General features: G+C 35.6%; 1 protein-coding gene across 8 annotated transcripts in view; it reads left to right on the top strand.

Moving 5' to 3' along the window:
- The window catches only part of CWC22 (CWC22 spliceosome associated protein homolog), a 35,810-nt gene extending 13,399 nt beyond the window's left edge, over positions 1–22,411 (top strand). For all 8 annotated transcript variants that reach the window (XM_068948383.1, XM_068948382.1, XM_068948387.1 and 5 more), the window contains 9 exons: positions 536–631; positions 1,904–1,985; positions 3,281–3,341; positions 13,907–13,984; positions 15,068–15,220; positions 16,339–16,466; positions 17,413–17,514; positions 17,625–17,821; positions 21,661–22,411. In XM_068948383.1, the coding sequence (XP_068804484.1) occupies positions 536–631; positions 1,904–1,985; positions 3,281–3,341; positions 13,907–13,984; positions 15,068–15,220; positions 16,339–16,466; positions 17,413–17,514; positions 17,625–17,821; positions 21,661–22,247 (1,484 nt within the window). In that variant the 3' untranslated portion in view covers positions 22,248–22,411. The remainder of the gene's footprint in view (positions 1–535; positions 632–1,903; positions 1,986–3,280; positions 3,342–13,906; positions 13,985–15,067; positions 15,221–16,338; positions 16,467–17,412; positions 17,515–17,624; positions 17,822–21,660) is intronic.
- Positions 22,412–24,346: the final 1,935 nt, after the last annotated feature.

A 24,346-nucleotide genomic window follows, 5' to 3' on the forward strand; every position in this document is an offset into this window, starting at 1 on the left:
TATATGTATATAAAATATGATTTATCTAGGCATTTCACTGAGACATGAAAATGTTAAAGTATTCTACGATTAAAAATCTATGATTAATGTGGCATTTTCAGATTCTGATAAGCAAGACTATCTGATAAATACTTCTACAATAAATGTACTATTTGGTTTTTTCAAATTTAGCTGGCTTTTTTTATGGTTAAATAACATAGCTGGAGGATACCTAGCTCAATACAAATTGCTTCAGCCAAAAGGGCATTTATTTACCCAGTTATTGTTACTAACCTTTATTATTTAACAGTGGGTGATATTTGTGTCCCAAGTAACTCTTTCAATTCATGATAAACCTTTTCAGTGTATTCCTGCTGTTTTTTGCAGTATCATTTCGAAAACTATGTTTTTGTTTCGGTTGTGAAGTCTTTATTTTTGTGATTCTGTCAGATTCTCCACCAGGGACACCCTTTTGCTCTCAGGTTTGAGATCAAGTTTTTTTATAATGAAACTGCTGTGATGTATATTGATTTAATCTGGAGTGTTGCTCCTTCAGAAATTCTTGATGAAGGTGACAGTGAATCTGAAACAGACCAAGAGGCTGGAAGTAGCGAGGAGGAGGAGGAGGAAGATGAAGAGGAGGATGAAGATGGTAAGAGTGTGGCCATCAATTTGCTGGTGATGGAACTGTTGTAGGTGAAACTGGGGAAAAAAACTTCTCTTGGTTTGCTAAAACGTACAAGTTTACTGGAATGTTAAGAGGTATTTTCTTCTTAAATCCTCCCCAGATATAAATGCTTAATGCCAGCAGGTAGTATAAAATTTAAGAGGTGAAAGGAAACAGTCAGGAGCACAGACAGAAAATGAGAAGCATCTTTGACTGAGTGCTCTTGACAGTATCAGTTACATGAAGAAGAAGGAAGCAAGAAGAGCTTGTAAACGTGAGATGTTAAAAAGAACCAGCTTGAAACCGCTTGCTTAAAAACTAGTAGAAAAGCCCTTTCTGGGTGTATTGTTTTTGCTCTAACTGTTTTTAAGTCCCTTTCAAAATTCAAAGTGGATTTTCTAACAACTGAAGTCACTCTTTATATCTCAGTTATTAGGTCTGTTTAGTCTTCTTTTTTGATCTTTACTGGAAGCACCCTATCACGGTGTGTACACGTTTTCAAAGAATGTTTCATTTAACTCAGGGGGGGAAAAAGATGGATCAGCATAACTGAGATGTTTGTGCAGACTGTGTGAGTAATTTGAAAGCAAGCCAAGTCCTGTATTTGCAGAACGTCAGGAATGGTTTTTCTTATCAGCTTGCTAGAGTATTTCAAAAAAAACTAAAACTTCCAGGCTGATGAAAGAAATTCAGAGAACTCTTCATCACTCATGCTATTGCTAAAGTTTAAAAGAATGAAGAAATAGTGAATGCCTTATGGATGAAGGTGTTCAGTTTAGATGTGGTTTGATACGGATTTTCTGCTCTTGCTCCAGGACAGAACAGAACTTTGTAGAATGCTGGATATAGATCCTACACGTAGCCAAAATAAAGAATTTCCTGTTAAAATCAATGAGAGCTATATAAAGCATTGTATTGTTAAAGTATGTAGAAAATGCCTGGCTAATAATATAGAGAAGTAGTGTTGAACTCAGTTTGCGATGGCTAAGTCAGGTGAAAGGACTTTATAAAAGGAGAGTTATGCTCTTAAAATTTTGGCTCTAAACATTTTCCTGTTAGTTTCAGATAAGGCAAATGCTGATGGTGGTTTTCTGTTTAAAAAAAAAAAAAAAAACCACCACAAAACAGCTAAGTAGTGCTAAATATTTTTGCAAAAAATATTTCATAGTGTTACAGACTTAAATAGATGCATTCTAGAGATTACATATCTATACGTTAATGTTCTGATCTTTACAAAACCATGTTTCTCTTTCCTAGGACAGAAAGTTACTATCCATGACAAAACAGAAATTAACCTGGTCTCTTTCCGTCGTACGATTTATCTTGCTATTCAGTCAAGGTAAATAGAATATTTACGCTAGGACTTTTCTATGACGATTGCTGGGTTTTTGAATGAACAGAAGTCAAGGATCATCAGGCTATGCAGTGTTGTAAGGATTTCTGGGAAGTGAAATGCAACACGCTTAAAATGAAGACACTGCAGAGTTTCTTGGTTTCTGAGAATAGAGTTCTACAGTGTGATACTATCTAGGCCTGTTGCTATCTGCATTATTGGTGAAATAAGCATTCATATACTGGCACAAAGTGTGCTGTGTCTGTGTCCATCTTGAGAATGGAGTCCACTTGCAATACATGGCACAAATAATGACAACATAATGAGGTGGCTTCCACATGATCATTTTGGTAAAAAGAGTAATAAAAGGTCGTGTCTGTCAAATACCACTCAATTCTGTTGTTAGAAGTAGGAATAGCCCTCAATATTCTGCATATCTGAAATCCTTCTGCTTCTCTTTTTCCTGCATGAGGATTGAAGTACGGTGGTCATAGTGTTGATGATAATTAGACATCTGAATTAATGCCGTACTGGGATGTATAGAAGACTAGCTTTTCTCAAAGTTACTCTTGGAGATACTTTCTTGCCAAGTTACCTCTGGATACTTAGGTTAGTTCCGCCTATGCTTGGAGGGAAAACTTACTGGTATCTAGAGGCTTTTTATGTGTCAAGAAAGGATTTGCAAAGAAGAGAGCATGGCACGTACTAACTGTTTTTGGAGCTTACATACAGTGTCTGCATTTCAGTATTTTTCAGGATGTGCAAAACGAGCTCACGTGTTCAGTTTTGTTACTAAATTTTGTTAAGCAATGTTACTTACAGTGATAATGACCTGAATCATCTTGTTTTTGGATTGTCTGCAAATGCATTGGTTTTGGATTAATTTTCAGACATAAACTCTTGAAATACAAAATGTTAGAATTTTTTTCTCTGAAGGTTAATGAAATACTTTTTTTCCAAAAAAAAAAAAAAAAGTTTCAGCAGTGTTTATTAAGGCTTAGGTAGATATTTATTGGAGTGGAAGGACTCATTAAAGCTTCCTTAAACTACAGCTGATTTTCTTGTCTCTCCTTCATTGTCTAAATGCTTACCTTATGTTACATAGCCATTGCTTTATATTTGGAAATGTATTGAGCCTAGCCTTGGGTCACATCAGTTTTTGCAAGTTCAGTTACCTAACACAATTTTAGTAGGACTGGTATTCATTCCACCAATGTCAATCTCAAATATAATTCTGAAATATGTTTTTAGCATGGTATATACTGTACAGACGATGAGACGTGTTTTTTTCCTTATTTCAGTTTAGACTTTGAAGAATGCGCTCACAAGTTGCTGAAGATGGACTTTCCTGAAAGTCAAACTGTAAGCCTTGCTTTTTATTCTTTTTATTACCGTTTTAATGAAATTATTGCTGAAGCATCTAGAATGCTTATTCTAGTACTAAGACTTAGTTTGTGTAGCAGATGAATGACAGTGACTCCTTACAACTGTTATTCCTCAGCATGAGTCTTATATAATCTTTAAAGCAAATAGGCTGGCAAACAGGTTAAATGTACGCTCATGGTCTGTTTGAGAAGGTTTGTTGGTTGAACTGTTGAAACATTTATCCTATGAAAATAGTACTGTAATATATATAGCAGTACTTGCTATACTTGGAGCTCTGCAAGAAAAATCTGAGAGCTGGCCATCAGGTTTGCAGGCAGCTGTAGACTTTGTCGGGCTGTTGGGCTTGAAATTCTGCATAGTGCCAAAAAAATGAGTTGTTCTGTTGCTTTCAGTCTTGGATAACATTGTGTATTGAATTAAAGCAGTTGTTATAAGTAAGGATGCTTTGTGTTAATCTTGGAGATCGTCGGAAAAAAGCTGTTTGCAGACACTGCATTTAAGATCAATACATATTGTTGGTATGATTTCAAGTAAAGGAAATCGTCCTTTAACTAGCACTTATATTAGATCATGGTAGACTCTAAATACCCCTCTAACTATATAAACTGCTTTTCAATCAACTGAAAGGTATTATCTTGAAAGTTGCACTTAAGAGCTGTTAATTTTCTTATGGCTTTAAACGTCACTATTCTGTTCCATTTAAAAGTCTGTAGATGTATCTTTATTGATATAATATAAGTGGAAATCTATGCTACAGTTAAATGTTCTTTGGAAAAAATGATTAAATCTAATAATCAGAAGTTGGTTTGCCTATTTTAATTTCTTGTACTAATCTGTTACTAAGTAATTTACATAAAAAATATACTAAGAATTCAGATGCTGTGTATGTTCTTATCAGACTCCTTAATTTTTTGCATGAAATGATTCAACACTGTCTAAACGCAATGCTAAGCATGCAGAGGATTATGGTTTCCAGTGAGGTATAAACTGAATATTTCTAAGGAAGGGACCAAAAAAACCCAAAAAACTAACAACTTTATAGCTGAATTGGTTTGCCAGAAAAGAATAGCAAGAACAGTCCAGAAGTCACAAGCTATGTCATACCACAGAGGTATAACTTGCCTTACACTGCTTGTTAGGCAATCATTTAGCTAAGCGCTTCTCAGCTGTTGATATTTATAAAACCAGCACAGTCTCTTTCAAATACCAGCTATTCTGTGAGTATGTTTAAAAAAAGGGAGAGGGGTCCAAAATCTGAGGTGCCTAAAATAGTAGCCTTTTTTCACCTTTTTATTTGGAAAAAAATAGGTATTTGTTGATTAGGCATAATATTTGCTGCCAGGATATTTTCTCTCCCGCTCTGTGAATGCTTTGATTGCTACAAATAAAAGTAATCAGACATGCAGATCAATTTAAGATGTTACTACTTGTACATTTTATGAGGTGCTAATTCACTGAATATATTTTTTTTTATATAACATAATTCTATGATGTGTTCTATTTTTCTCAGCCTTAAGAGGCTGTCAGTCACAAATCAAAAATACATAAATGTAGCTGCATGCAAAAATAAACATGCAAACGTGTGGAGGGGTTTTCTGTTGAAGTGCAAAATCAAAAATTGTTGTTCGTTCCTAATTTTGCAGGAAAGATCTCAAAGCAATTCCTAGGTCATATTTTGAGCTTTAGGAAAGGATGGGTAAATTGAATTTTCTAGCAATTTTTAAGTGCATGTTGAACCGTTAGGAACTGATCAAAATGCAATGCTGACTACTTTTTAGTAGAGTAGCCTTGTGAACAGCAATGCTATAACCTCTGAAATGTTTTGACTTATTTTGATTTCTCTTTAAAGAACAGATATGACTGGAGTAGGCGCAAAATATGATATCCTACTAGCTGTCCAAGTCTCTAGAAGATATGATTGTTTTGATATTGTAACATCTCCTTTCAACATGTGTAAAATTCTCTAAGTATCACAGACTTTAAAATTCAAATATAGAAATTCTTATTCATCTAAGTGTAGTAGTTTTGCAAAAAATATTACAAATTTGAATATTCAAGTTTGTGGTGCTTAGATATCTTCTGTTTAGCACACCACCCTATTCAAAAAAAAGAAAGAATCTAATGTTGGTGCATTAGTTATGCTATAATTACTGTGAACTTTCTTTAATTCTGTCAAGAAGATTTCAGTTTCTGTGATTTTGAGTAGTGAATTGTTGCGTACAATCTAAAAACCAATAGATTATTCAAAACCTAATGACAGTTATGAGGGTGATATAACGTTAATCAACTTTCTTGCAGGCTAATTTTCTCAAATCTTTCTTTGTACAGAGGCTTCGGCTTGATTAACAAGGCTAAGTTCAGAAGTATTTTTAGTGGTTTGAGTGGTTTAAATTATCAAATTATCATGTCTTGTGCACTGCTGTGCAACAAGAATATTGATATGCTAAATACCGGTAATGGATCTGTCATAACAGATCTGACTCCTGGAAAGAAGATTAAGGTTCAAAAGGGTCATCTATGGACTAGAACAATGTAATACTGCTTTTTCGCATTACAGTTTGCTTTAGGTGCTGGGGGGAATGTCAACAGTATTATTATTTTTTTTATAGTAGCCTGAAGTTAATGCTATGTTGTTGTGTTCTGTCTTGAGATGGAATACGTTTTTCATTTGGCCATGAACTGAAATGCTCCTTTTTCAGAAATAAAAGATACTATTTAACAGAAATGTCCATTCTTCATTTCCCATCTGAATTACCATGCAGTTAACTTTCAGTCTCCAGCTGTACATTCTCCTTCCTCAAAATAGTCTCCATCTCCTCTTTTTTTTTTGGATGAAAACATTGCCTGTAACAGTGTACTATCATCCTCTCTCTAGAAATCAGCTTTTATTATCACTGTTTTTTGTTGTAGCTTTATAACCCCGGTTTTCCTTGCCAGATTTCCAGTTCTCTCCCGCTTTTTCCCTTGACTCTTTCTTCTCTCATTCACTTTTGCTTCAGGATTCTGGAAATATAATATCTGCTGCTTGTGCCTGGACTATGACTTCAGACTGTCCTTTGGATTACATTTAATCTGTTTTTCACTCTTGTTATCCTTTTTCAGTGGCTCCAGCATGTTCAATGATATTGTCCGAGTCAAAGGTCTATTCTTTAATATTCATGAAACATTAATTCTTCTAAAATTTGATCACTTTCTGCTCCCCCTCTTTTTTTTTTTTAAATCTTTGAAAGATGTCAGTAATATGCTGCCTTGTTAACAGTTTGACGGTATTTTTTTGCCACCATTGTGGTTTCTTCTATCTCTTCTTTGTAGCGTATCATACTTCCCTTAAATAAGCAAAAGTTTTGCTCTTTTAAGTGTTCTCGAATTTTCTCTGGCCTGTTTAAAAATGGCTTCTGGACATCTATGTTAAACTTTGTCACAAGTTTTCTTCCTGATCCTTGTTCACGCTTTGCTTTTGACACTATAGATTTCCAGAATCCCCCTGTCCGTATAGATCCTCTTTTTCTACTACATTTTTTTCCTCAAAAAATCTTGCAACTTTTCACAGCTCTATTATGAGAATTTTTCCTACATGATTACTGAAAGCTTGTCCAAGTTACTTTTGTTCTTCCTGTTACTCTTTCTTACCCTTTCAGCATGCAAAATGCCATTGTAATCTTTCTGCTTCTGATCTTTTGCCTCTTGTTTTTTATTTCTTTTTCTGAATTCTTGTTCGGATATAAAAACCGTCCAAGTCTTGCTTCCTATCTTTTGTGCTGGCATCCGTCCCCAGTTACGGAATAGGTTCCAAATAGACTCTTGCTGACCTGGCATGCCTCTGCCTCTGTAGTCTCAAATTGCATATAACTCGCATATGAAGACAATGAATTGTGTCTTCTGTGCATTAGGACACACCCTTGTGCCCTAAGACTCTTCAGTTTGGACTTTAACAAAGGATTTTCTTGCTTTTTGTTGATTTGAATTATTCTAGTGTATTTGTTCTGCTTTACTATATTAGGCAGTGGTGTTCAAGAGTTCAGTGTGTCAAATATCGAGAGTTTAATTCTCATCTGTTGATTTCCTACCACTTTTTTAAGTTGGAAAAAATAAATTCACATAGTTGAAACCTTCTTCCTATTACACAGTAAATCTAATGAAAGGAGGTTATTTTAATTATCATTTTTTATTAATTATCCACAGACCCAACTGAAGCCTGCCGACTAAAGTTGAAAAGCTCTGCTGTAGTCTGCACTAAAGTCTGTGACAAACGGTTCTAAGCAAGCTGTTCAGTTGCAGCTTTGGGCTCGTGCTCAGTCTTGGCAGAGGGCACTATTTCTTTTTCTTTTTTTTTCTTTCTTTCTTTTTAGTACCACTTAAGTGCTCACCAGTATTTAAATACTGTTGTCATCTGTGTTAAAACTGCATTAATCCCATGCATTAACAAAGATGAAAATTTCAATGAATTAAAACTGTTAATAGAAGGATACAATATTACCAGTTGTTCTGATTTCTGACCTATGAGGAAAGCAAACGAACAAGCTTGACTAAAATGTCAGAAACAGTGTTTTTACTTTATGCTTTCATATCACAGTTTTTTGGTGTCTCTTCTTGGAAGAGTTATTTCAGTATCTGCTACTTAGTTGAAAAAATGAGGTTCATCACAGGGGTAAAAATCTAGACAGGAGTGACAACTACTTGACTAAAGAATTGATCCTTCCTTAGGAAGATGTGCAGGAGGAATACAGATTTTCAGAAAGATGCTGCTGTCTACTTAATTTTAAAAGGCTTTTACGGCCATTCAAGCTGAGAAGAGGAAAGGAGATGTCTTACCTTGTTTCCCAGTTTCCCCTAAGGAAAGCAAATTTTTTTTTAAACCTACCTAAAACAGATTAGCTTTTTTTGTTTTATTGATTGTGATGGGAAGTAAATTTATATACCGCAATGCTTGGATCTTTGCTAATTTAAATTACAGCCTCTTCTAAAAGAATAGTATCTGATCATACGTGTGGTTATTCCATACGAAAGTAATGGTCCACAGCATTATATTTTTTACTTGAAAAGAGAAACGATGTTGTAGGCACAGCCTTCTTGAAGGAATTATGCATGCATTTGACACATTTTCATTTTTACAGGATGGTGTTGCACTTATAACAGTCATCGTTTGGGAGAAGGAGCTTGTGACTGTTTCTCTTGTGCTATTTTTGCACGTAACTTTGAAGATGGCAGTATTTATTTTGACTTGATGTTCAGTGAGAATGTAGTCCAGGAAACAGAAAACTGGTATGCAGTGGGATAGACTCAAGCTGATAATTACGTTCTGATCAAGCTGATGACTTCCTAGATTCATCCATTTCCTTCCTTATTATAGGGCATTACAACTGGTAGGTTTGAAATTATACCGGCACCATGAGCAGTTCAAAGACCTGCTGCCATCTGTCATCTCTCAAGTAGATTTCCTTTATTTTGAAGCAGGATTTTTCTGTGGGCCTTAGATGCTAACTCAGTCTAAACTTCTCAAGAAGTAGTACACGCCCAAGAAATACCTATGACATTGAGGTTAAAGTATATTTAATTGGGATTCTGTTCATGCACAAGAGCAATGTAATGTTTCCTTTACTTCACTGCTTTTTTGTTAACATCTGGAAATATAAGTCTAATTACATGAGTAAATCTGGCTTTTCTGAACCAAATAGTACTTTATCACTTCGTATCGTAGCATCTAGTTCAGCCTGTTCATGAAACTTAATTATACTGCCTTAAATCTGCAAATTTGGTAGAAGAATAGTCTTATTCTCAGCTTGATCATATGAACATCAGACCAAATCAAGCCGTTAGTTCTCCTAGTTTCCAGACACTGTAGTATGAGAAATAACAGCTAAGATAGATAAATATGCTTAGGAATGACCATAAGAAACAACATATTTAGAGGGAGCCTTCCCCTTATCTGCTGCCTCAGCAGTTTCAGAAAGTGCTGTTCTTCAGCATTGAATTGAATACAGCATTGAATTGAATATTTTTATGAAAGAAGATTATTTACCCCACCTGTATGGTTCTTCAGATACTTTTGAAGCGTTTATTTCCTTCATGATTGGATAGCTACATTTATTTTCTCAAGTAAGCTGGATAGTCACTTGTTCAGCAGTCTGTGAAAGCCTTTGAGCAATACCGTATATGAATTGCCTGTAAAATTAGGGAAAAAAATTTACCACGTTCTTTAAAGCAAATAATGGATGTGAAACTACAGGCTCTTAGTGCCATAAACAACATCAGAAGTGTTATCACTGGGAGCAAAGTGAGTTAACTAACCTTTAAAGCTATAAATGAAGCCAGAATTGCCATGTGAACTTGTCACATTTCTCAAAAAATAATTAAATCACTTTAAAATTTGTTAGCTTTTAATATGGAAGACAGTTACTCCAGACCTAACCTTGGGTTGTTTTGATAATACTGGCAAATTGTCTTTGTGGGCAAATCCATTTTCATGTATATGGCTATTCAAGAGACTCTTCTAGAAATCATTGTAATATTTAATTAAAATGTTAAAATATTTAATTACTATAAGCCACAAGGGATACCACTGTTGTAATTGCATTTAAGATGAGGAAAAAAGTAATTTGTTTTTCAAATCTTGCTGACTTTATCAGCAATGGCATCAGCACTTTACCCTATTTTATTGTTTAAAAACTGATTAACCGCAGCGTTACTGTAGAGCAGGAGGAGAATATAAAAAGCTAATTCGCATTTTAATACATCAAGCTAACACAATGTGACAGTGTTGGAAAGAATACCTTTAAATGCATTTGCAAGTTTGGGTTTGATACATTACATTACTGCTTCAGTATTTGGAGGGAGTTATTTTTCCTTTTTTGTGTTTAGCATGGTTGTCTTTTTGAGCACGCTGTATGGTGGGCAAACTTTCTTTTCAGAATACATGTTTGAAAGAATAGTACAAGTGGGAGAATATTAAACCTGGTAAATGTTATAGTAAACTGGTGTAAGGTATAAGGAGAATAAAATGTTTAAGGTTACAATGACAACTCAGGTGAAAGTTCATTTTGTGATTTCTCAGTTACTGATACTTTGCATGAGGGCTGTTCTAATAATTTAAGGAGAGCAATTTAGTTACTCTAATCACAGGAGATACATGTCTGGCAACCTAATTGTAACCTTTATCATGACATCTGTTTTTGTTTTCTAATATGCCTGACACCTCAGCTTCTAAATACATTTGCTTTGTGATCAAAGCAGGTAGGTAGATTATTCATAGTAGTATTTAAAGGGTCGCCAACAAAAATATTCAGGGGTTTAAAACACATTTGGGAACTAACGTCATAAGTTGGTTTATGCTATGAAGTCGGTCTCATGAGAAAACAGAAGGTAGGGTTAACAGAAGAACTGCGGTCATGTGTAAATGCCTTGTATGCCATATATTTCATGGCTCTTAATTTATATAAAAACATTTACTTCAGTTGCCTTAATTGCTGTTTCAAAATGTGCCCTAAAACAATTCATAGCTGCACTACAATCTGTTCAATTTACGTAGCTGGTCAAGAGAATAAGCTTTTCTTTTTTTAACTCCTGTATGCTAACTGTGTAGATCACTGATTGTCAGCTGGTGAAGTGCACTGATTCTAGAGGTGAGGTATAAAGCAGAATCCAGCCAAGCAAGTTTCTGTGTGGTTCTTGGCTTGGATTCCCTGCCAGTGCTGGTGCACGTGAAAGAATAGGAGGTAGCAGCCAAAGGGTGAAGTGACAGCAATCTTGGGGTGGTGGTATTGAGGATATGAGGAGAAAGGTAGCCACACAAAAAGATTCAGGACTAATGGATAGTAGGTAGCAGAGCAACTACAGAGCAAGTCATCCTGGCTACTACTTCCAGAGATTTGAGGGACTGGAAGGTGATTGGGAATAGTCGGCATGGATTTACGAAGGGGAAATCTTGCTTAACCAACCGGATAGCCTTCTATGATGAGCTAACTAGCTTGGTGGATGAGAGGAAAGCAGTGGATGTTATTTGCCTTGACTTAATAAGGCTTTTGACACTCTCCCATAACATCCTCACAGACAAGCTGATGGAGGATGGGCTAGATGAGTGGTCATTAAGGTGTATTGAGAGCTGCCTGAACCGCCGCACTCAGCTGCGATCAGTAGCACAAAACCTAGATGGAGGCCAGTCCCTGGTGGTGTCCCCAGGGGTCAATACTGAGGCTAATTTTCGTTAGTGATATAGGACTGAATGCACGCTCAGCAAGTTCACAGACAACACGGCGCTGGGAGGAATAGCTGATACACCAGATAATTGTGCAGCCATTCGGAAGGACCATGACAAGCTGGAGAAATTGGCAGAGAGGAACCTCATAGAGTTGAACAAAGGGAATTGCAAAGTCCTTGCACCTGGGGAGGAGTAATCTCATGCCCAGTACAGACTGGGGGCTGACCGGTTGTAGAGCAGCTTTGCAGAGAAGGCGCTGGGGGGGGGGGGGGGGTCCCTGATGGATGAGAGGTTGGCCACAGGCCCACAATGTGCCCTTGTGGCAAAGAAGGCCAACAGCATCCTTGGCTGCAGTAGGAAGAGCATTGTCAGCAGGTCGAGGGAAGTGATCTTTCCCTTCTAGTCAGCACTGATGAGGCCAAATCCGTGTCCAGTTCTGGGCTCTCCCAGGGCAAGGCAGACATGGATGTACTAGAGCATGTCCAGCAAAGGGCCACAAAGACGATTAAGGGAGTAGAGCATCTCTCATATGAGGAGAGGCTGAGAGCTGGGCCTGTTCAGCCTGGAGAATAAGCAACTCAGGAGGGATTTTATCAATGTTTATAAGTATCTAATGGAAGGCTGTAAAGAGGGTGGGGCCAAACTCTTCTCCATCATGCCCTGTGACAGGACGAGAGGCAGCAGGCACAAACTGAAACACAGGAAGTTACACTTAAACGTAAGAAAACATAAGGGGGCTGAGCAGTAGAACAGGTAGCCCAGAGAAGTTGTGGAGTCTCCATCCTTTGAGATACTTGAAACCTGACTAGACACAGTGCTGGCAACTTCCTCTAGGTGCTTGAGCAGGTGGGGGTTGGACCAGATGATCTCCGGAGTTCCCTTATAACCTCAGCCTTTCTGTGAACAGTGGACAGAGGAGGACATCCTCTGTGGGATTGTCACACCTGATTCTTATATCCATATGCACTCAGATGGGGAAAATGGAAGGCCAGCTGTCACTGATAGGATGGTCATAAAAGCTGTGTGATGCTAATCTGCCTAGGCTTCCTTTGTAAACAGCTGAGAAGGAGAGGTGCTCCTTTAGAGTGTGATTCAGAACAGGAGTCCGAAGCATCTTCTTTGAAAAAGCCTCTCTCAAATCCTAGGTTATAATGGAAGTCTAGGCAGATCGGCCGCAAAAGGCTAAATTTAGTCGTTTTGAATGTCACCTTTAGTCAGGGCTCCCTGGTGAAGTAATTGCAATGAAGCAGTACGTTCTGCATGCTTGTAAAGATCGTGATTGAGCCATTAATGACATTAGTACTTAGCAAAATCTACAGATCTTTCTGATTTTAGAAGCAGGCTAAACAAATTGTGTATGACTTTCCAAATGACTTGTCCGTAAGCTATTTTGACTTTTGGAAGTTCTGAAGAACTTCCTGTATTTTGCAACATCTGTAATGTCTTTCAGTTTTTCTGTAGTAGCCTTAACCTTATTTAAAAAAAAAAAAAACAAAAAACATAATTCCAGCCATAAAAGTCCATAAAGGAACTTTTGTTGGGTTGATACTAGTCTGTTTTTAAGATTTTCTTTGTCTTCTCTTCCCACCCATCTCCAACCCAAGAAAAAAAAGATTGCTTTTTGGTTCTTTGTCTACTTTTTGCTCTTTAATATTATAGTTAGGATTTAAAACCCCAATTCCTGTGCTTGAAGTACTAGATAACCACTTTATGATGAAAACTAAAAACATTATTTATATGAAAAATTATAAACATTTTTTACATGAAATTTGGGTTTAAAATGAAATAATTACTTTAAGACTTGTGCAAAGGTGTAGAAATGTTTAGCTTGTCATGTTTGGGCTCTCAGTTCCTACTCACATTTATGTAAGTATGTGCATACTTTACAGTATCAAAGCCTAAAGTTCTGAAATCAGTATGCGAATATGCACTAAGCATCCTTAGGTAGTGTTTATTCTGGGGGCTCCTATGTTATACTTTAATGTGAATTTCCTTATCTTAATTTTCTGCAAATGCAGGGATTGATGCTATTAAAGAAGCTTTCCTTTTTAAGCTATACCTCCTTTTTAGCACTGTGGTGAAGTCAGTTTTTAAGTTTTAGACATTATTTCTTCTGTTAGATGGAAATTTAAAAGGCGAAAGTTCATATTCAGGCCTCAAGTAACTTCCAAAACATGAGAAATTCAGAAAACTATTGATGTCGCCAATTAAGTTTTGTTGAAACGTTTTTGCTTCAAAAGTGGCATCTGTGTGAGGGTTTCCTCACTATACTAGTGCTCACTAAAGATTTTTTTGTTACTGCTACAGTGAACTAACATAGAGAAAATTTTGTTTTATCTCAAACCAGAAAGAACTCTGCAATATGATACTTGACTGCTGTGCTCAGCAAAGAACATATGAGAAATTCTTTGGGTTACTGGCAGGGGTGAGTTCTATTTTAAGATTTTACAGTTTGCAGTAGATAATTTCATTGGCTTACTCTAATTTTTGTGTGTCAGAAACTTATATTTTAATGGGTAAATAAAATTCTCTGTTTTATTCTGCAAACAGTTATATTAATTGATTTAATGTTTTGTTTGTAATAAGTATAGTGAATGCAGAACGAGTAAACTCACTTTCACCTTATTTTTGCTTTCTGTCCCATCCCTTTTTTTTCTCCTTGTGGTAGAAGAATGAATCAGTGGTAAAGGCATGGTACTGAAAGGAAGTAAAAGTACTCTGAGGTACTAGAAAAGATCCTTTTTACAGTGCTGGAGACTGACTTTGGAGACCCCTCTCTTTCACCACTTCATTAAGAGCTGTTCAGTTAGTTTTATTTAGAGGACAAGACTGACTGGCTAGTCTCCTCTTCCCCCCCCCCCCCCTTTTTTTTTTTTAGTAAAACAGCTGGCTCTTTGTTTCATTTTTATGTAGCTAATTGCTATTTTAGTTGCAGTTATTTCTTAACTAAGTGTTCCCTGTCTATAATACTGATGGAACTGACTGGTTAAGTAAAAATACTGATCTTCTCAAGGGTGCAAGCAGTTATGCTGAAAGGGAATGTATTTTTTCATTTGTGATTTTTTTCTTATCCAGTGTTTGGGGAAGTATTTCTACTGGCATTCTGTTATGAAGCACTGACCATATGAATGTACATGTACAGCATTAGAATGCAAATGTTAATTTCCATGTTCCTTGGAATATTTATGAACAATGTTTTGCCTCTGTTCCCTGCTGCCTCCCTAATTTTCAGTAGCCCTTCAATGGTGTCATGAAAAAGTTACAGTTGATGGGGTTACATCAGGTGAATATACATGTGGAAGTAGAAGAAATCTGTATAATTTGCTGTAGGTCAAAATTGATAATTACTCCTTTGCAATGTAGATGAGTTCCTTGTTCTGACAAACTGCTGAAAGCAGTAAAATCTATTTAAAGGTGTATTCTTCTCATCTATGTATCAGTTAAAAGGCAAATAACTCGCATGTAAAGGACTAATCTGGTTGTTTAAATTGTACAATTGTTGTTTCAGCGTTTCTGCATGTTAAAAAAGGAATACATGGAATCCTTTGAAGCTATTTTCAAAGAGCAATATGATACCATTCATCGTTTGGAAACAAACAAATTGAGAAATGTTGCCAAGATGTTTGCTCATCTACTGTACACAGATTCAATCCCCTGGAGTGTAAGTAGAAAAGGCTATTGTCCTAGGTTTTGTTTCTTTTTCAATAATTAATTTCCAGTATTCAAAAAAAAATAGGCAGTACATCATGGTTTTAGTATTTATTCTGTGTTTTGGAATTATTTGTATTTGTAGCAGATGGGATTATTTGAAATATCTTCCTATACCCACTGTTGAACAATAACGTGTACCTCCTATCTCCACAGTGTTTAATTAGTTGATTTGAGCTGTTATTTTACAGAGCTCAGCTGGAACTGATTGATTAAAAAGTACTTTTTCAACATTCAGAACTTTTAATTAGCAATGTAAATAGCAGAACTGTCTCTCAAATAAATCAAACTTTTTAAACTTCTTTAATTATTTATATTCACAGGAAATTTTAATACTGCCGTTTTGTAATTTAAGTGCTGAATGAATAAGGACAGATTCTGTCGTAATGACGTATAATGTTAAACAAGAGGAAATGAATATCAAGATAACGTCTCTTTTCAGAAAAAAATGTTTTATTCTTGCTACACAACCCAGGCGAACTGGCATTCTTTATCCAAACCACTCCTATAAAATGCACTAACATATAAAAAGTTACTTCTGCTTTTCAAGCTTCAGCTTGTGTGTTTTCTTACCTGGCACACACAAGTCAGTTCCAAATATTCACTTTTTTAAAACTTAACTCTCAGATCTTTAACTTCTCAAAAGTTCACACACTTGATTTATTTATTTTTATTTTTATTTTTCTCATGGGCATTTCTTTCTTGGACAAAATAAATCCTTAAAGAATTGCTAGCATTAATGTGGTCCGAAACTGCTGCCAGGTGGTGGAACGTAATTTTGAGGAAGAAAAGTTTTTGCCAGGAATTACAGGACTCATGGTTTTGTTCCTTCAGTAGGACAAAGGAAAAGTGAAATGTTAAGATTCAAATCTTAAAACAGGATTTTTGTCTTTCAAAGTCTGAAACTACCAACTCTTTGGCTGGTGAGAGTGTTAGATTTACAAGTAATGTGGGGGTTTTAGGTAACCCGTTTGTATCTATAGGTCAAGGGATATCAAAGGATATATATCCTAATTGTATTTTTTTAAGGATTAATAGAAGGCTCTATATTTTCTTTTTTTTTCCCCTTAGGTTCTTGAATGTATTATACTGAGTGAAGAAACTACCACATCTTCCAGTAGAATTTTTGTCAAAATATTCTTTCAGGAACTTAGTGAATATATGGGGCTTCCTAATCTAAATGCAAGATTAAAAGATGAGTAAGTTGAAATTTTATTTCAAAATTGTTCATTAAATACATTTCTTTTTCTGAAAGAGTACATGCAAGAATTGTATTTTCAAATTCAACTAAGGCTGCAATTCTGTAGCCACAATTCTTAAAGAATAAGTTCATCTATAATTCTACGAATTTCAGATAGTCCCATTAAATTCAATACTACCATTGATTTGGGTAGAGTATATATGTCTATGAGTATTTACAGGATCTGTTTTGTTGGGTTTCTCTCCAATGATAGTTTTAGACTTGCATTTCGAAAATTTTTACACAAGTTATATATTTTTATGTATTCTGTAAGCTAAATGTGGTATGGCTGTGGCTGCTTTTCCTGAAAGAGTTTAGAAAAAAGCACTAAACTATTAATTCAGATTTTTTTTAGGACTACGTATGGTGTAACTAATGCATTCTTCTAAACACACGTGTGTTTTGATGAATTGCATGACAGCAGTTCTCTCAGTTACTTGAGAGTCCGAGTTTCTTCTGCATATTATGATGTATTTAGTAGGCACTTCAGCCCATATAAACTTAAACAGCGCTGTGCGTAGGGGGCAGTTTGATGGAATTACAGTATAGGTATATAGGCCTTGGTCATCACAAAATCCTTTGCTATTGCAGGCTACTGTTCAGACAAGACTCTTCAGGGCTTCACAGAATCAAACTCTATATTATCATAATCTGACAGTGAAGTATGTAATTTTTCTGCGTGTGAATAAGCTTAAAATATTGAGACTTGCTCTTCTCTGAGAGACTCAGGAAGGCGTTTTGTTTGGATAAGTCATAGGTATAAGCAGTAAAAGTATTTAAAAATACATGAATGGAAAACTGCTATGCTGTGGAAATTTATATAGTTTCTTTTTCAGTTTGTTAATTTAAATGGGAATCAGCGCTAAGCCAGTATGATGTTTAACTTAGATGCTTGTTTTCAACAGAACATTGCAGCCTTTCTTTGAGGGATTATTGCCTCGGGATAACCCAAGGAACACTCGCTTTGCCATCAATTTCTTCACTTCTATTGGCCTTGGAGGACTAACGTGAGGAACATTTTTGGTCTTCTGATTTGATATTTATTTGCTCTCCTTCCTTCCCTTCCCTTCCCTTCCCCCAAATTTAAAGATAGAAAATAATTTTTGTTGTTAATTAGGGATGAATTACGGGAGCATCTGAAAAATGCACCAAAGATGATAATGACACAAAAACAAGATGTTGAGTCATCAGATTCCTCTTCGTCTTCAGAGACAGACTCTTCTTCAGATTCTGATTCTGACAGTAGCAGTAGTAGCTCAGAGACGTCCAGTAGCAGTGACTCCTCGTCTAGCAGTGGCAACAGCAGTGACTCAGGTATTAAACACTAGCTATAAATATTTACTTCTTTGTTCTATACATACATATACGTGTTCTGAGGAAAAAGTAAGCACAGATTACATTTGTTTTGTGCTGTAAAAACCCTTATTTTTAAACACTGTTAGTTTTTAGTTTTAAAACACTGCATTTTGCTTGTGGAAACTTTTAGAAGTTAGAGAAACTGACTTCCATTTTTAGAGACAAATATTTGAGGAGCATATTTTCTGGATAGTTTTCTTACATGGTTCGTGCCTGTTACGTAGAGCCATCATTTCATTTCAGTGGGAGGATGGAGGGGTCATAATGACTCTCTAGCAGTATCTCTATGGCAAGCGTACTGGTGAACTGTAAAGACTGATAGGTATGACTTTTTTTTTTTCTTGGCTTGGTTGCATGATTTGGATACTACTTGTCCTTCCTTGTAAATACGTGCCCTTCAAGGGTCAGACAAGACACTGTTCGGTTTTAGCAATATGTTTAGTTTTGTTCTCTGAATCTTCATTTTTGATTCTTTTTCCTGAGAAAGAGTATGTGTGTTGATACAATGCAATTTCTTGTCTCATGAGAAATCTCCAAGGAAGAATTGGCTTTTATTGACAACTTGTTCTATAATAGTTGTATGCATTATAATTACTGTTCAGCATCTTACCTTATCTTGCTGATATAGAACCTGCCATTTGATATGAAGTGTCATAAACATTGCTCAATCTATAAAGTACATGCTAGCAGGAGTTGATGTGCAACGTCCCCTATAGTATATAATGTGAACAGATGATAACACAGCATGACTTTCTGTAGTTCAGAAGCTTGCTGATTCAAAGTTAATTTGATTATGTACCTTAGAAAGGAAAATGTTGATTAGTAAAAGAAAAGCAGTGTGAATTACTCATGCTTTGGAAATACGTTTCTGTTCTCTGTTGCAATCTTACTGCGCAAAGTCTGATTTGCGTGTCATTATGAAGCTATTGCTATAATGACGACAAAGCACTAGAGGAGGGCACGGTGAAAGAGGGTCAGAGAGGCGTTAGTTCAGCAAAGAGACAGATGGCTTCTGCGTGGACAGCTGCAGCTCTGCTGAGCTGCTTGATAGGAACCAGAGAGGTAAGTCCTTAGTGACAAACCAGCTGAGTCTGCAGTCTGCTGGTATGAACACTTCCTCCTTGTAATTTTAGGACCTTGTCTTCTACCATTTGTCCTTTCTTCAGGAACAGGTCCATTAAAACTTAGTTTTTTATCTTAGCCTGATTTGGTTTACTCATTTTTCCTGCCTCTTGTGTGCTTAAATACAGTCAGACCACTAATTTGAGGTAACCCTGCTCTCTAATGGTAAACGTCATTCAGGCTTGCTACAAAATGAAGCTCCATTACTGATTATAGCTCCAAGTCTTCCTGTGTTTGTAGCTTCTTAAATCTTAAAGTAACTTGCAAGAATCTTGAAAAGCATTTTTCAGAGGAGTGTGGTACAGTATTTGAGTGTTTTAACAATATAATATGTAAGAGAAAATAGAAAAACTACTTATTGGAAGCTGAGAGACCGAGCACGCAACTAAATTAGAGATTATTTTTACTGACAATTACTGTGTGGAACTCCAGCCAGCTGAGCTGTGCAGGTCAGTCCAGGCAAACCAGGGCCACGAGAGGATCAAATCTGTCTATAATCAAAGCAGCTTGTTTGTTTATATTTATTTTCTGAGGTCTTTTTCCTCATTCTAGTGGATGTAAAATAATGAGGAAAACACAGTTTTAAAAAATCATATTTTAAAATCTAACTGAAGCAATTCATACTCACATCTTAAAGTGTCAATAAACCCTATTTGAGACAGGATGTTAGCCAGCTGCTGTATAATTCAAGTATTTAGTATACTATTGAATCAATTTATGGCTGTAATATTTTTCAAAGGTGAATAGAAACAGTTAGGTGAGGTGTTCCTGGAGTTCAAAATAAGGTGAAACAACTGTATTGTTCTCAATGGCTGTAACTTCAGTGTGTTTACCATTACTGCTAAAGCTTGTCATATCTGTTAAGGAACCTTTAAATTTTTACTCGTAAAGAGTAAGCAGGAAGAATAAAACCTCTTCCAATAAGGAGAAGAAACTACTGTCTATCTAGTTAGTTTATAATCTAGACTATTTCTCAGGTAAACATAAAATTTGGCTCTTAAAGAGCATAGGTGAGGAAAATGTAACCTTTGCTAATGGAAAGCAAGTCAATTAAAGACAGACTTTGCTAGTTTAAAGCAACTGTACTGGCATTGCTTTCATTCAGTACTTGTTTTGTAACTTAAGTATTTTTTAGGAATATTAAGGTTTTTATCAAAATGTGTCCTGTTAACATTTTAAGTTTCTTGTGAACTTTACAATTTCTGCCACGCACTTTAGCATTCATGATGTTTTCATCTTTCACTTGCAACTAATGCGTATTCCCGGTTTACGGTAGAGACTGTTTTTCAAGCTCTCTGGGTATTCATGTAAAGTAATATCCTGTGGTTCCTAGTAGCTATAGCTTGTGGTCTTTTTTCTAGGGCCTCAGCTGATTGTGAATTGTTGACAAGCTGGCACTGTCCCTCCTGAAAATGAGCCAGAGAGCCACTGCTATGCTGCTGTATTACCACTATCTCATGCAATTTCAGCAAGCCTTTGTTTCCTCTGAGGATAGTATTGGAGATTTTTTTCCCCATCTGCTGTCTTTAATCTCTTTGACTGATAAGCTTTTTCCAGAAAGTAATTGGGAGAGGAAACAATTTTTAGAGAATGGATGGTCTAGAGATTGTGATCTTTCTAAAATTATTTGTGAGAGTACTTTGATGTATGACTGTACAGCTCCTGTGTTTAGTCTTTCTGTTTCAAGTCACCAAGAGGGAGATGATGGGTAGAGGTTCTGAAAAGTGAGGCATCAGTTCCGGATACCTAAAGGGTAAAAGCCCTGCTGACAGATACTTACACGAGCAGCAGCCACTTCTGTACAAATCTGTCCTTTTCCCCTCTTAACTACTTAACTAGATAGGGTGGTAAATTGGTTCCGTTTGCTAGTACGTAGCATTTTTATCCAAAACATCAAATATTTTCAAATCTAAAAGGATATCTTACCTGACTTAAAAATTCTTGGATCAACAGGATGGCAGACCTGACTCTTTCAGATTCCATTTAGGGAGTTACTCTATGCTAATATTCTTATGCTTGCTTAGTCATGTTTTGCATTCGAGTGAGGGTTTGTTTGATTTTGGGGGCTTTTTTGGTTTGGTTGGTTGAAGTTGAGAAAGAAGTTTCTCTTGGTATCTGTCGTAGCTGATGGGGATTGCTGTATAATATTGCTGATACCTGTGCAGGAATTGTAAAGTACAGAGAAACACAAAAGGCTTTATTCCCTGATTGCTTATTTCTGTACTCTTAAGGTTATGGATGTAAGGTGATGTAACCTTGCTTGTTACTAACATGAGGTTCTTGCGTTAGTACCAGTGGACTTGGTCAATAACTTAATTACTAACACAATACTGAAGTGTAGACGAAAAATGTGGGAGAAGCCTTGCAATTGGTAGTTCATGCTTGTCTTCCTTTTATGGAGAATTTTCTCTTAATCTGATTGACACTGAAAAACAATCAGGACCTCTTTGGTTAAAAGAACGGGCAAGTTTTTTGCCATTGTGTGTGGGAAGCACTCCGCTGAGGTGAGAAAAGCATAAAATCAAAGCTCGTTATTTTGAAACGTGTGACCAGATACATACCTGACATAAAAATTGTTAGGCCAAAGTTATTTCTCTTGAAATTTCTATGTATTTTAACATTAAGCATAATAAATTAAAATGCAACATTATGCCCACAATTTGCTATATTTTCAGATGCTGCTAAAGCCAAAAGAAAGAGAATTCTAAAGAAAAACAGAGGATCAGATAAAGTTTCCAGGAAAAAGCAAGGAAGTAAAAAGAAATCACATGAAAAGAAAATGGGAAGGAGGCATCAAGAAGATAGAAGTGATACTGAGAGAACATCGGAAAGAAATCACCGAAATTTGAGAGAAATGCAGAGGAGGGATGACATATCAAAATACCGTCACAGAGACGAGTCTAATGGCAGAGACAGTTATCCTAGTGGAAAGGAAAGGAACCATGAAAGAGGCAAGGATCTAGAAAATAAACGCAGTACTTCAACAATGAAGAAAGCAGAGAGAAGATCTTCTTTATCTGATGATGAAAATTATAGACACTGGAGTAAAGATAATGGTTATCGCAGTAGAAAAAGAGAAAGGTCAAAATCTGGAGAAAGACACCATAATAATTCAAGTCCCAGAGAGGAGGAACAAGAAGACCGGTACAGAAATGGTTCAGAGAAACTCCGAGAGAAGTACAACCGTTACTCTGACCAGTACAGAGAATCAAGAAAAAATGATGACAGACGAAGGGAGAGTTCCCCACACAGGCGAAAATAACGCTTAACCAGAATTTGAAATGAATGTGCATTTCTGAGCTGTTAAAACTGTATATTTTAATCTATTACTAAGCTTTCTTCAAAAAAGATTTTGTACAAAGCGATAGTTTGCATTTGTAAATTTTATCAGACTTTTTCAAGTTTTCAGTACAGCTTTTTTTTTTTTAATAACAACTGCGTTGACTCTTTCTGTTAAATTCTTCCTTTGGAAAGAATTTTCATTGAGAGAGAAGACAAAGTTGCTTATATTTTGTGAATAAAGCAGTTACGATCTCAATGAAATGAGTGTTTTTGTCACCTAGTTTCAATCCTTTGTTCCTTTACAGTCTGAAGAACGTTTGTTTTCGACTTTGCTTAATAGTTGAAGATCAGAGATATTGAGGCTAGTGTGGCATAAAAATTGACATTACAATATGAATGTTACATGAAAAATTGTTTTTTATTTTTTAAGTTACAGACATCAGCCCAAACACTTCAGGCTTTCCATAGCTACTTATATATTATTTTATATTCACAAATATGGAAGCAAGTCTGACCAATGTTTTCAGAAAATAATGCTTCATTTGATTTATTTTTTTCTTTGAGAGTTAAAAATTAAAACTGCAGCATTGCAGTTTTAAATGTCGCATCAGGAAGTGTGTCAACTTCTTCCGTGTTACTTTTACAATTTGTTTTAAAATAACTCAGCATTCTGAACTAGTTATCTTTGTGATCTTGTAAATGTAGAAAAAAATTTCAACTATGAATTAAAGTCTCATAGGTTTAAATTCTAGCACTATAATGATAATGTATAGGGAATGTCCTTTTCAATATACAAAAAATAAGCAATAGAAACAAAAGATGCTTCAAAAATTTTTTCATTCACTTTGAGCAATATAGTTGAAAGAGCTCCAGTTTCTTGGAAACAAAGTTTACCAAAATTTTCAGTTGCAGCACTTAATAATATGATGTTATATCTGGATTCATTTGAAGCAATTAGCTGAATAATCATTGTTTGAGTAACAAATCAAAATCATCTGGGCAAGATTCTAAATCTCATTAGTAGGTAAGGAAAATTCTGAAAGTCTCTGAAATGGTGTGAACATGGTCAGTAGGAAGGATAAAGAGATAATGGTTGTATATTATGCCTATCATTGATCCAATAAGACTGCATTTTTTACTTTGCTAAATGAACACAACTGGTGGGCATATGAAAACTTACACTTTTAATGTGTAAATATTATAGAAAATTTGGTAGCTGTTTTATAACAGAAAATAGAACAATTCCTAAGGAAATAGACTAGTTTTGCGTAATTCTTGTCACAGAACATTTTTCTAAGAAAATGACAATTTTTAATTTTTTTCTGTATTTAACAGAATATATTTCTGTAAGTTTTCATGTAATAAATCATTTTCAGACAGAAGTATTTGCATGGAAAATAAATTCATGCTGCAGGAAAAAAAAAAAAGCCAAGGTTTTCTGTCACGCTATACTTTACAGCTAAAAATGCTTTATTTGCATCACAAGGTATATCTTATTTAAAGTGTGAAGATTTGTTTTTTGGTTTTTTATCTACTGTACTTTTCATTTTTAAAATGATTTGTGCATTTTCAGGGTCTGTTTTAATCCCAGGAAAAGAGTTAGTTTTGAAAGAATGCTTTCTAAGAACAATTTGGATAATTGTTATTTTTCTTTGATAGCTGTCTACTATTACTCAAAATGATCTTTACTTCATGATTGTTTCCGCGTACAGACTTAGTTTATCTAGTGATACTTCCCGTATTATATTATGGGTTTAATAGCATTAATTTTATAAACCCATAACTTCAGATATTCTGTATGAGTTTTAAAAGCATGTTAGTTGCATCTTTAATAAATGGAAATACTTTAAAGCAATAATGGGAAAACATAAAGCCTCTTTTATTAAAAAAAAAAAAAAAAACACCTCATCTGATCCTTGATGTGTTGATCAGAAAAAGCCAGCTTAAGCCACAGAATTTTTGTGAGATTTCATACTAGTTTACAAAAATACTGTGCTGTTTGAGGAAAAAAGATCAGGACTTCAGCTGGCATGTGCACTTTCTGTTTGGTTGGTTGGTTTTTCCCCAGAAATATTAATG

This window comes from Struthio camelus, chromosome 6 (genome assembly GCF_040807025.1).
Source record: "Struthio camelus isolate bStrCam1 chromosome 6, bStrCam1.hap1, whole genome shotgun sequence".
Classification (NCBI taxonomy): domain Eukaryota; kingdom Metazoa; phylum Chordata; class Aves; order Struthioniformes; family Struthionidae; genus Struthio; species Struthio camelus.